Source organism: Diorhabda carinulata, chromosome 10 (assembly GCF_026250575.1).
Source record: "Diorhabda carinulata isolate Delta chromosome 10, icDioCari1.1, whole genome shotgun sequence".
NCBI lineage: Eukaryota > Metazoa > Arthropoda > Insecta > Coleoptera > Chrysomelidae > Diorhabda > Diorhabda carinulata.
This window is the reverse complement of record NC_079469.1, coordinates 13071279-13085455: the sequence shown is the minus strand read 5'-3', so window position 1 is coordinate 13085455 and position 14177 is coordinate 13071279. Positions and strand designations below refer to the sequence as shown.

Below are 14177 nucleotides of genomic sequence, written 5' to 3'. Positions count from 1 at the left end.
TGTATGATCGATAACATTAAAGTGACGGTGCTTTCAGGAAAAACTTTGGGAATTGTGTTAAAACTGTCCAACTGTTACTCTGAGAAAACGAATTAAAAAGGTAATCTTGAATTGGCCGAGCTATAATGAAAAACACCGTTACTCCAGTCTACTGAAACTGGATTTATCACTGAAATGATACATATTAGAAGTTACAAGTGGATTTTCTTCATAGTCGTATTAGAAATAGTACTTCCTGTAGTAGTTCTACTCAAATCATTGTTCTTGTTGTCGGCAACTGATGTTGATTTTTACTCTCGTACCATACTTTTTGTATGATTCATTTATCATTCTGATAAATCAATATTATTACGGCAGTGATATACATGTTTTCTCTTATTTTTTTTTTAAATTCACCTGATATGGTAATTCTTAATGCAAACTATGCAAAACACTGATGGAGCATTTTAAAATTTCTTATTTATTAACTCTCTTTGATGAACTGGTGCTTCATTAAGAAATCTACTTAGTTCCTCTGGTGTGACAATTTTGGCTTTTTTTTGATCGATGGCTTTTGATATAATTCTATCATTATTCGAAATAATGAACAATTTCTTCAACTATACTTCTATCAGGTCTAAAAGAATCCTCCCAGTCTCAAACACAAAGTGTTTGGACAAATGAAAATCACACAAATTAATGAATCGAATGGAAATTCAAATCATACCTATCCTCATGAGAATATCAAATATCTTCCCGGTTACTAACCAAAATTCCAAATAATCCACAAGCAATGAATTTTGCTGTCTTCCTTATTTCAATTCATCTCTCCATCTACAAACAGTAACTGGTAATTGTAAGGTATTTTCTATTATAGAAATTTTGGGTAGTTTTCCTGATCCCATAAACTTTCTGAAAAAACTAATACTCTTAATGTCTTGAATTGGAATTTGATTGGCTGGGCTACAATCTCAGAACTCACACTGTTTTGTCAGTGAAGTACTGTGGGGCATAACCGCATAAAAATTACTGGGTAAAACCGAACGGTATTTGTTTTTGAAGTTGGAGAATGAGAAGTTGAATTCCATTAGTTGATAATGAGAAAAAGAGTTGGCCGAACCGCTGCACAATTCCTATAGTTACCAAAATCGCCATTATTAAGTAAGCTGATGAAATTGAAAAGAAACTTGTACTCTGCTTTTGAAAGAACTAGTATTAAAAAGTAATTTCTTATTATAATTTCCTCAAGCATATCCAAATATTTACGGATTTTAGCTATATTTACGAATGTTGGAATTATTTTGATAAACTTTTATTGATGCTCAATAAGAAAAACTGGTATATTATATTAAATGATTGGAAAACCTCCTATTTCATTCTGCTAGGAAATATTTAAGGCGTTTGTTCAGAAACTTGCCAAACAAAACGTGTGATCCGACATTTCCTAAAATTACGAGAAAACTGGATGACATTTATGTGGAAATCTCCGTCGTGGGTAGTTCCAATAATATATTTAAAAAATTTTCACGGCCTTCACTGTTACGAAACAGTTTTCAATATCAAAAATATAGTTGAAAGTATTGGTATTCTTAGTAAACCAACTATTCGAAGACCTTGAACTTATCTGCAACTTTAACAAAAAAAGTTGATAATGTTTATCAATTGCAGCTATTTAAATTGATCTATGATGCATTTTGGCAAATATAAATTCGAACTCCTCAAGTAGTGTATTGGAAACGTAAGTAGTTGATCATTTTAATTAGTTTTCTCTTCTCAATATAGTTCAAAGTTTCGACTGTGACGAATATTGATCGGCACTTACCATATATTTGAGGTTTTTGATAATAAATTATTTAAAGTTATAAATTACTTGATTTGATATATTCTATAATATCGTGAGGTTATTTGAATTTTGAGTACACTATAATGAAATAAAAGTGAAACAATGAAGAAAAAACTGGAACCTAAAGACTCGAATAATGACAAAATTTTTTGAAAAAGTATCGATGGAACTATTGAAGAAAACTTTAAAGCTATTCAAACAGTAATACAATTAGATAGAGAGAGTTCTGCAGTAAGAGGAGAAATGAGCAAATGGTGAGAGGAAAACAAACATTTATGTAAACATGTAGCGGGTCACATTGTAACCAATTATTTATAGACTCATGCTAGAAACCGACAAGTTTAGGAAAATTAAGGCAGCCGATGAATGGTCTAAATTAGGAAACCAACATTAGAATTTCCGAAAGTAGTATCAAAATCGAGGTTGAACAAGGGTAGAGCTAACCAAAAACTATATGTTATAAGCCAAATATATTTCGAGGAATACCTAGCATTTCATTCTAGATTTTATATAAAAATATGAACTCCCCAATGGTATACTCGTATAGTGAGTCATATTGTGAAGCGGTTTCATAGGCTAATCAAATTAGGCGTTCACCCTATACCAAAAAATTGTTTTCAATAGTTGTTGAATTTTTGAATACCGACAAAAAGAGAAAGACCACATCCGACCAAGAACACTAGTTTTTAGTGATAGGAAACGTATATCACATCTCTTGAACTTTTGCAACTAACGTGAGTTCTCAGAAAAAGGGAAATTGTCCTCATGTTTTTTGTAAGTATATTTTTCGAATTAAACCACTTATTAGTGCCTTTATTTCTCATTGTCACCATTCAGGAATAGTTTGCAAATCACTAATAGTAGTTATTTGAACATTATTGTCAAAGAAGGGTGAAGTGGTAGGTGATAAAGTAATTGGACCATATTTCTTTGCTGAAAGAATAACTATTAACGTTTGTATAAAGTTTTGTTCACAATTGTCCGCCAGTTCTATAAAAAAAATTATAATACGTTGAAAAATGTAGTATTTGCATGATGGTGCCCTGTTGATTTCTTTTTACGGGCTTTTATTAAAGATGAGACCATTAGAGAGGACATAAAAGGAAGTGAGAGCGGCATTTCGATTTATTGACAAAGACATATACTGTGTTTCTTGACCTCTTCAATAATAGGAAATTGGTGTCTTCTTTTCATGCGTAAAAATAAGAAAAATTCACACATGATGAAGCCAGGCGAGTGAGGTGCTTGGGGCAAAGTAACCATGCCACTTTTAGCAGAAAATATCGCTGTGTGCATGTGCATTGTATTAGTTTTTTCAAAGTAAGGCAAGACATGCTCTAAGTCGATCTTCTTTCTGATGGTCAGCCACAGCCCGAGGAACAATCTTCGCATCAGCCTTTAAAGCTTAAAGCTACACTGACAGTTTACTTATTTTCCTCAGTGCTCAGCGTGCCAAAATTTCTACTTTCCATCAATTCAAATAATTGATGAGTGTCTAAAAGAGAGTTTGTTATCAGTAGACATGTTACGACATTTGAACCGTGAAAACCACTCGTACAATCTAGTTTTTGCCATAACGTATTTCTTAAAGGAAGCAAAATCTCATATTTGCCTCATGACAAGCAAAACTAGAACAAAGTAGCCCTAGTAAAAATACCGCATACGAACAATAGCTACGTCGATTACACAGACGGCATCCAATAATAATAAGTTACTCTGTCTAGCTTCTCATGGAAAAAATTTATACTACAAAAGCTTACGGAAATGCCATTTCGGTTATTCGTTGAAGAGGAATCCAAATACTAGTTTGGCAGGTTATGAAAAATGATATAACTCTGGTACGGATTGAAAAGAGATGTTTTGTAAGAATTATGGAAAAACGCATGTAAACTACAAGATTTTTAGTGACCAACGACGTTGCAAAATCTTCGTGATAATAATACTAGTTGAATACAGTGAATGAGCTACTAAATTTTCAATTATCAAGATAAATTTGATGTCGCGAATCCTATATCGAGGTTTTATTTTCATCGGCCAAAACTGGTGAAAGCATCAAATATTTTTAATCAATATTTTTCCCAACAATGTAAAATTTCAGTACATATTACTTAAGGCACAAATAAAAATAAAAAGTATAAGTTCTATTATTGGAAATTAGCTTCGTTTAAATTATTATAAACACTGCTAAACAATCAAAATACATATTATTCAGAACAAAATTAATCCTATTTGACCCACCTTCATATTATCGTTACGACAGTTCATGGCCGACAGAAAAGCAAAATAAACATTTATAAATAAACACGTCGAATCGGTATCAGTTCACTAATTAGAATAATTCATATAATAAACTGTTGCGAAGGAGTCATTTTATATATTTTTGAAGTTATCTCACGAAAAGTCTGTAACAGAAATTATAAAGAAGAAATGACTATAATTTGCCCTGATTCGCGTAAATTTGTGACAAAAATGCAAACTGTTCAGATCTAAATAATACCAAGTAAACTGGGAAGCTTAATATTCAAAGTTCGACTTCAAGATTCTTGAACAGCAATTTTGGAATTGCCATGGTGTAATCATGATTGATTGTTTGGATAATGGTAGAACAATAACTAGAGATTACTATTCGACATTACTGACCACTCTACGGGAAAAAAATTAAAGAGAAAAGACGCGGAAATATATCCAAAGGTATTTTGTTTTTGTAGGACAACGCCCTCGTACACAAATCTCATGTTGCCATGCAAAAAATTCGTGATTTAGAGTTTGAATTACCAGAACATCCCCCTTATTCACCAGATTTGGCTCCGTCCGACTATGGTCTCTCTCCTCAATTGAAAAAAAGTTTAAAAGGTCGTAAATTTTCTTCCAACGAGAAGGTAATAAAAGATGTGGAGGTCTGGTTTGCAGAGCAGGAAGAAACATTTTTTTGAAAGGTCTAGAGACGTTGCAGAATATGTTGAGTAATAAAATATTTTGACATTGAAATTTTGTTTGGTTCTATAGTAGGCTAAGAATTTTTCAATATATCCTCGTGTTTATGTAAAACTATGGGGTGCTACAAAATGAACGTTTGAATTTGATTAGTGCAGTGCCAGTGATGGAAAGCAGTCAGGAACCGCCGAGCGACGTTCAGTTTTATTACCAATTGACATTTCAACATCGTGCGTTTGAGTAAATACAACGAATTCTTAATATTTGAGTAATTCTTCGATACATCGTTAGGTAGATAGGATTCATGCAAAATATCAGTCACGAATAATAAAGTGACTGGTCGTTCTCGAACAGCGTGAATTCAGTTTAAAGTGATTACCACTCCACTATACTGTGTGTTCCGACCTTAAGAATATCACGTTGATCGCTACAGCACATGTGATTTGGTTCAACTTACATCCTTACTAAATTAGAATTGTTCAGAAGCCTCACAAATGTCATTTTGATCAAGAGTTTTTTATGAAATAATGTAGGATTTTGTTGCTGATAAAATTGTGTTGTTTCAAACTTTCACCGGCCAGTTATAACAGCAATACTCTTCAGTATCGATCTGGGCCACATAGTTTTATGGAGACCAGTAATTTGTGACAGATTCGAAATATTTTTCACTTTTAAATAGTCGAGCAAGAAACCAATTGATGTATGCAAATAATAGAACAAGAAAAATCCTTTAACTAAGCAACAGAAATAATGCAACAGGTATGTGAATTCAACTCTGTTTGCTTGATGTACGATCCCAAAATAGTCGAAGCAGCAAATTCTACAAGCAGAGCAACAAGCACAATTTTATAAAAACACATGTTAACGTTAAGTGAAAATTTTACTACAACTAGTCAATATAAATTCAATGTTTGTTGTCTTAAATCTCGTACACTAAAAATGTGGGTTCTTTTGATGTATTATAGGACATTTTTATTTTGCATATTAACATACGTGTGTTCTTTTTGCGTCATCGTTATTATTCGTTTTTCTAACAAGCGATTAATTTTAGTGTGTCAATATTCTAAAACTGAGTATTTCATATTACAGAATGAAAACTCCCCTTCTGATTTTCATCATTTTTGGTTGTCACGCAGTACTCGCTAACAAATGTGCAAGACCGAACCTGAGCCAGGAGAAGCTTTATGTCTACAGCAATATTGGGCAAATGTCTGTCCAAGTTAGTAGGTGTAATTTCAAAAATGCTAAAGAAGTTTATTCAGATATATCTGACAACTGCATTAAAGCATTTGAATCTGGTATATTTATAGATAAATGGTCTGAAAGGAACGTTTTGGCCGCTGAGAATACGCCAGTTGTTATAGAGGCGTATATAGCAAAAGCCGATTTAACCAAAAACGAAATATACTTGAAATCAGGTCAAATTTGTAGGTACGATCGGGGCTTTTGCTATGATCCTCTTCAAGGTAACACGTACGCTGTTGTTTGGAAAATTGTTGATCGAACGAAAATAGAATGTGCCTCTCAACTCTTCCAACTGTTCGAAGGAGACGTGGACATTTGGGAATTCCAACCTCAGGGACTGACTTATTTGTTTTATTACGACGATTATCAAGATAAAGCTTTCTACTTGAATTTAAAAACCAAAGGAAGTTGTCAAGATAATGATGTCTGGTATACAGAAGATGGTTATATTGTTTCCAAAAAACCTTTAAAATCGAAGAATATTGAAGTAAATGCAGCTCTGAAAATGAAAAGTGGGAGAAAGGGAGTAAAAGGTGGAGTTAAAGGAGGCAGAATCACGTATATGCCAGAAAATCAAAATTATTTCTACTTAAGACCAAAAAGTGTTGTAAGTGAAATTATCCTAAAAAACTGCGAGATTCTATCATTGGGAATGGAAGCTATTACTAACAATATTGATTCAAGTTATTTGGAAAATCCACAGAATTTACGTTTAATATTGAAACGCTATTACGACCTCATTATTAGTACAAGAGAAAACATTCTTACGAAAATAAAATGTGGAAGTACAAAGAATGTGACATTGAATCTTGAACACCAGTTTACAGAATTATCAGAAAGCTTTAAAAATGCTACAGATAATATTAAAGAAATTGAGAATACTTTGGAAACCGCTGGAAATTTGGAAGGTATTAGAGAAGATGTTGATACATTGGCTGATCAAATATCAACATATTTGAAGAAAAATGGAGAATTTGATAAACTACTGAAAGAACTGTCATCAGATGTGAATAATAACTCGAAAAATATCAACAATAACGATTTGGAAATCAAGACACTATCAGAAAAAAGTGAAGTACTCGAAAGAATCGTCAATAATAAGCTTCCTGATTTGATAACCAAATCTGAAACATACGACAAAATAAATCAAATAGAACAAGAGTTTCATAATAAAGTTAAAGAATTGATAATGAATGTAACTTTGCTTCTACTACAGAACGAATCATCTAACGGTGTTAAAGGAAAAGGTACAACCACTGCAGAAATAGAAAGTATGATTTTGGATAAACTCAGTAGCTTCAATTTAGATCAACAGCAAGCAGCTATCGACGCACTTAAAGAAAAAACAGAACTACTTATAAATTCATTGAGATCTGAAACTAATAATAATGCTAGTATTTCAGAAAATAAAGTGATGAAAAAGTTAGACTCGGTTGCTTCCCAAAATCAACTTATTACTGATAAAATAACAAATATTGAAAAAAATGTCGATACTTTGAATAAAACTATAAATGAATTGAAAACTGATATAGATAATAATGATAAACATTTCGATGATATAATTAAAAAATTTGAAGTACAAATAAATGATATTATGGAAAACTCTAGTTATATAGAACTAGTAATTGCGGATTTGAGAGAAGATTTGGGAAATTTGAGTAGAAAAGAAGTAGATTTCAATCCCATTTATGAAAAAATGGACAAGTCTTTGGAGAAAGAGCTGAAACAAAGAGATGAAAGATTAGACTCACTGGATGACATTACCGCAAAATTAACTGAATATAGTGAAAAAAGTACTTCTGATATTGATAGTCTTCAACAACAAATTAATGATACTAACGAGTCTCTGAACAATTTTAATGATATGAAGGAAAATGTAACTGATAATATCGAAAAAGCAGTTAGTCCAGTTAATAAGAAACTGGTTGATATGAATGAGATATTAGAAGATCATTCTAAAAAATACGATACCGTACAGAATAGCTTGGACAATATTGAAAAAGAAATTGTTATTGGATTAGATAATTTGAAAACTAACTTTAGTGACGTGATCAATCAACTTAATTCTACATTAGAAGATAATAGTGTTGCAGTAGTTAAGCTTTCGGAACAAGATAATAGAATAAATAACGTTATAGATAACCTTAAAAATGATTTGGAAAGTCAAGGACAATCTATAAATAATTTAGAATCTGTATTACAACAAGAAATTAACCAATGTCAGGTAACAAGTAATAATACTTCGGGAATGATTGATAATCTTAAGGACAATGTCACAGAATTATACGAAGCTATCAAACTACACGAAGGATCGATTCTTGAGCTTATAAAGGGATTCGAAAAAGTTTCTCTACAAAGTGCGAGTAAAAGTGGTGTTAAAACTACGAAAGGGGGTGTAGGAGCAAGTGGCGCACAAGTCGCTAATCAAGAACGAGAGTTATATTATCTTCGAACTCAATTAACTGGGGCCAATATTAAAATTAAAACTCTGGAAAATAAAATTCAACAATTGGAGACGCAAATTGAACAGTTATTTTTGAAATCAGTTAAATTGGAAGATATTCTAGCACTTGCAATTAAATCTGTGAACAATGACATAAAAGGTACTAACGAAAGAATCGGACTAGTTGAATTTGATATAAAAAGTGAACTTGCTCTTTGTTGTAAAAATAGAAGGAAAGTATGAGGCAATTAAATATTGGAAGTGATTGTGACTATTATTCTATACATACTATGGATAATTCATTTGTTGTAATACATGTCAGATTTGATTTGACTCTAGTTTTAATATGCACATGAATGTGGAAAAAATGACTCCCATTAAACATTTGATTACTTATCACAGTAAAGAGTGTGCTCAATATGAACTACACCAACGTTTCCAGAAATTCCAACTTTGGCCATGAATTTGTACATGAATTCATACATGAGTATTACTGCTTGTGTAGGGTTGAATCCAAATGCAAAATAAATAATTTCTCATCTTTCTTGAATAGATTTTAAATATATGAAATGGAAAAAATTAAAGCCTATCTCATTTTAAAAATAATTTCGAAGTTAGGTAGGTACCCATTGTTGAGGCGGTGGAATATAAAAAGAGGGTCCTCCGCTACATCAGAATATCTGAGAAACAGTAGCGACATAAAAAGATCAAGTAGCTGAGATAACACTGTGATTGCATCCAGTCAGAATCTCCCAAACGGTACACGAATAAGTCTGAAAAAGTTTTTTATTTCAATCTATGAGATTTTATTGAATTCTTAGTGATTACTAGTTTCATTAATATGCGTATTTTTATCTGGAGAATTTTATAAATTACAATATATCAAATTTTTATTAGATTTTAGTAGCTTGCAATATAGTATATCACAAAGCTATATATTTTGAGGAACTAGAAAACTCTTCTTAGGAAAATAATTTATAATCACCACCTACATCAATGCACATTTGTGACGGAGCTTCTACAACTTGAAAGCTTACAGCTAGTTATCTTTTGGAATGTTCTTCAAAAATGAATTGCAATCACAGATGGTCGAATCTGGGTAATAGGGTGGATATTTAGGTTCTGTTACAATATATTCACATGAGAATTGAACTTTTGCAGTATGACGATGTATTATCTTGAAAAAACATTTACTCGCGAATATTGATTTACTCAAGAATTGCAGGTAAACTTTTGGTGATGTGATAATTTGCTATTACTGTACGTTAATCTTTAAACTTACTAGCTTCTGATGATCCTGTACTACTGGGCACGTAACTTTCTTGACAGACATTTGTTTTTTTGGCCTTCGATGATGTTGGACGGCATTCGAGGTAAGTAGGAATATAATTAAATGGTATGTATGTCCACCATCATTCAACTGTAACTGGAAAACAGGGCCTTATCAAGAAATGGCATCGATACTAATTTCAGTTCGATAAACCAGCCAAGCACAGTAGCTCATGAATGGCTTTTATCACCAATTACAAGTTGCTAACGTTGTTCAAGACTTTGTTATTCACTAAATCATAATTGCTCACATCACGCACCTGTTCTGGTTACAAATTCATATTTCGGTGCTAAATTGTATCTACTACTATTAACACTGGTATCAGAGTCTCAACTGGAATCAGAGCTCACTACTCAAGGACGATGGTTTTTGAAAATTTAGCTTTAATTTCTCTAGTTTCGCTGTGCCAGCTAGCTAGCGTCTATTATCATCCATTACTGCTTTGCTTAATCAGGTGCCAAGGGCTGCTCAGTTCTAAGGATTTCAGTATGAGTAATTTCGCGTAAACTGTATCAAAAACACAAGAGCGTCTTTTTAGATGTAAGTCCGACTTCGTAGTACTTCGTGGTGATTCATTAGGAGAGAGTTAATACCTTCGGCGTTTTTGATTATCTTATGGTAATATGTAGTATGATGGATCCGTTTGCTAAACACCTGCTTTTCCAATTTAGGTGCAAATCTTCGTGGTTAGTTTGCTCATGCTTAAGGGTAAATCTAAAGGAGGATAGCAATCAGAGCCATAAGCGTTAATCGAACCTTCTTTTGATACTCAAATAAAAACCTTTTTTGTTGAGTGTTTCTCCCCTGCAATAATACGTTTATGGTCTCTGCTATTGAAAGTGAAAAGTGAAATAACATTAGTCAATTATTCTATATTGCAGTTTTTGAAAATTGATAAGTAAAGATAAAGATCCAAATATTTGGATTACTATTATTATACATTGTACATATTTATGGAACATTCTCATATTTTGACTGTGATCAAAACAAAATATCTATCGCAATTTCGAATGTTCAAAAATTGACAAGTTCATAGGTAAATTTTGGAAAAATTGCTACGCATAGTCGTCCACGCACTATATTCCATACAATGTATCATCTCCAAAGAGTAAAAGTTTGGCCGAACTTGCTATGGTATGGTAATTGTGGAAAATGAGGTCCTCATTAAATTAGTCATATTGATTTAATAAAGAAAAAATGATTATAAAGTTTTTTCATTGAATATTTATTAACAAAAACGTTGTTGTTTGACAACCACTGTTTGGCAATGGGTTTTCCGATAGGATGTTCCTAGATAATACCCAGATAAGAGAATAGTTTAGTGTAACAATACAGCCCGTAACCCCTAGGGGTAGGAGGGGCGCATCTCTATACCTCGTCGGCATCTCAAGATGTCACCCTCCATTGATCTCTAGATTGCCATCGTTTTCGTAAGGGAATTGAATCATTTCGGTACACCGAAACTTTATTCTCCGGTAAGTATTTACGTGCAAAGACGATCCATTACAAAAAGATAAAGAACTAAACAGTTTCGGTTTCTAGAATACAAGGGACTTGATCGAAATAATAAATTTAAATAAGCCAGTTTGCGCATAACGAAGTTTCAGGTATGTTCAAATATAAAGATTAACTTTTGGATTATTTGGATTATATGTTAATAAAAAGAACTGATAGTATATTTATCTATAGATGCTCTGTAGCATATTGTACGTGAAAGTACGTGAAAGTTGTACTCTTAAAAAATGCATTGGAAAATCAAATTCCATAACAAAATATTTCGTTATACTGGTCCACAAACTTCAACTTATCTGTTAATAGATTCACAAGATGGCAAAAGTACTTCCAAATTTACATAATTTGATTTTCAAGAGTTTCGTTCTGTCATCCCTCTCCCCATACCAAATAAATTCTGATCTTTTATACGGTTTTTGTATATAGGGCGAACTTGAACTCCAACCTTCGATTTTATTTCTAATGAAACACCTTGTAATTATGTTCAGAACTACTTTGAAATGATGATGACTGAAAGTTTAATCCTAATGATGTAATGAGGTGATATTAAATTAAATGTCCGAAGTGTTCATCTTCAATACGCTGACCACGGCGCGCTCCATAGGCCCGTAACTGAACCTCTCTCACAGCCCTGCGTGCTGGTCCTCGGAAGGTAATTTTAAACATTCGTTTTTGCCTATTTTATTGGTTCTCACAAATTAGTTGGAAATAGTATCTTGAGAACTGAACCAAGACAATATTGTCTCTAAGCATTTAAACCCATGCAGCCAACTGTCGAAGTAGAAAGAAGTGACTTGCGAAAGGTACAAGGATTATCGTTAAATAATTGATATGATTTTTCCGAATTATTACTACAAAAATTATGTGATTTACATGTTCATATTTGTCGGTGGAATGACATTTTATGTTTTGGAATACTGTTTATTTCTGATTTTTTGATCATATATTTCATTTGAATCACTTGAAAAAATATTTATTCTAAAACTTTCTGAATTTATGAACAGAGTCCAAGACTGACAACATCTTGGTGCGAGACCAAGACTACATAATAAGCAACACTATGCGAATATGTGGAATTATTATATTGTAACCTGTCTTTAACTATTTGCAAAACTTTGAATTGATCTGATCGTTTGAAGTAAGTAGAAAAATTGATGTTTCGAAAAAAAAAACGGTTTTGCGATTTCGAAATTCCATTATCACTGTAAGGTGCAGATTTTACGTAGAATTCAGTGAAAATAATAGAAAATATTTAAATTATCATCTTCAGCTCGCGCATGTAACTTAAAATTTGAAAAAAAAAAACTAATAAAGAAAAATTAAATTGCTTCGAATTAATTTCTGAAGTTTTTTTTTGTACAATAGTAATAAAATATCATTATTTCACATATTTCCTTCAAAATATTGATGTTCTGATTTTTTTAAGTGTCTTTACTTAGCGCAAAATTCCTACATGTGTTTTAAAAAGGTTGATTTCGAAATTTTTTGTCAGTTTTAAGTCCGGCGCCGCGTCGTGTTCTCGTGTTGGCTGGCTGGATGTTGAGATGGGCGGAGTGGGGGGCTTGGACTTTTATTTATCGCGATATGTCTGGTTATGCTTGTTCTGACATTAATCTATACCGCACCTGCTTTTCTTATTCAGTATTCAAATAGTCTTACAAGATGTTTGAGTTCATTGATTCTGTGATCCAGAGAAATACTTTTTTTGTCATCCCGAAAATTTGTTGATAGCAATGGCGTTAGGTGACAGAATTCATGTTTCGAATATTGTTTATAGCTGGAAAGCAGGATTCAAAATAGAAATCAGTGCGTACTGTTCAGCCACCGACCAACAATTTTGCTGCATTGGATATTATTAAACTTATTGGCTGGTTTCAGTGCAAACCTTCACCTCCGTCAATAATGGACAATGTGTTAAATGAGGGGCTTAGAACAACTAATTTGTAACAAAGTTTTAATTGAGTTAGAGCTGATAAAATTTCTTTGTCACACACAAAGAGTGGAAAAAATAGGAAAGCTGGTAACAGAGTCTTGTACAAAGGTTTGCGGGGAAGAAAATAGAGATACTACTTTAAACTGTTAACATTTTTTGAAACGAACTAAGAGATGCAGAAGAGTTTACTATCTCTCAATTATAAGAAAAACTTATATAAAACGTTTATTTTTTAGGTAATTATACACTTTCACGGTCACCTGGTTTTTTGGCTCTAGAAAATCGAAAAATGGATGGATTTTAATGATCTTGGTCTCAAAATGTTCCATTTTACGGCGGATTTATAAAAAAAATGAGTAGAAATAGCTGGAATGAAAATTTCTCATAGTTTTACTGTTTTAAATCGTAAAAAAAAACGGTTTTGCAAAATAATCCTTTACAAAAAATTATCTCATTATCAGATAAAGTTCTTATATTTTTTTTGTATTCTACATAAATTAATAAACAATTAAAAAAAAATCCAAAAAGAATGATTTTTTCAGTTTTTATAGCTTAAAATGATCGATGAAAAACAATCAATTTTCGTGAATAGTTTCGTACTATATTCTTCAATGTTAATAGTTTTTGGACCATTAAAAATCGAAAAATAGATAAATTTTATAATTTTGGTCTCAAAATATTCCATTTTACGACGAATTTTTTATGTAAATTGCGAAAAAAAATATACGAACTAGATTCCACGACGTCAGAAACAGTTACGAAGGATTATATGTAGAAAGTCATTTATTTTTTGCATTTAAAGTCATGAAACTGTAAAAAATATTTATTTTTTTCAATTTTCGTATTTTTTTTTATAAGTCCGCCGTAAAATGGAACATTTAGAGACCAAGATCATTAAAATCCATCCATTTTTCGATTTTCTAGAGCCAAAAAACCAGGTGACCGTGAAAGTGTATAA

At 32.1% G+C, this 14177-nt stretch overlaps 1 protein-coding gene across 2 annotated transcripts; it reads left to right on the top strand.

Annotated features, from left to right (window-relative positions):
- Nucleotides 1-1549: 1549 nt before the first annotated feature.
- LOC130898454 (paramyosin-like) lies at nt 1550-8777 on the top strand. Of its 2 annotated transcripts, XM_057807780.1 has the most exons (3): nt 1679-2076; nt 2141-2596; nt 5846-8777. In XM_057807780.1, the coding sequence occupies exon 3, from the start codon at nt 5847-5849 to the stop codon at nt 8685-8687; it is 2841 nt and encodes a 946-aa protein (XP_057663763.1). In that variant the 5' UTR covers nt 1679-2076; nt 2141-2596; nt 5846; the 3' UTR covers nt 8688-8777. The 2 variants fall into 2 exon arrangements, with proteins under 2 accessions (XP_057663762.1, XP_057663763.1); XM_057807779.1 differs by lacking the exon at nt 2141-2596 and having other exon boundaries at nt 1550-1717.
- Nucleotides 8778-14177: the final 5400 nt, after the last annotated feature.

Coding starts and splice junctions, on each gene's coding strand:
- LOC130898454 (XM_057807779.1), top strand. CDS start 5,847: ATGAAAACTCCCCTTCTGATTTTCATCATTTTTGGTTGTCACGCAGTA.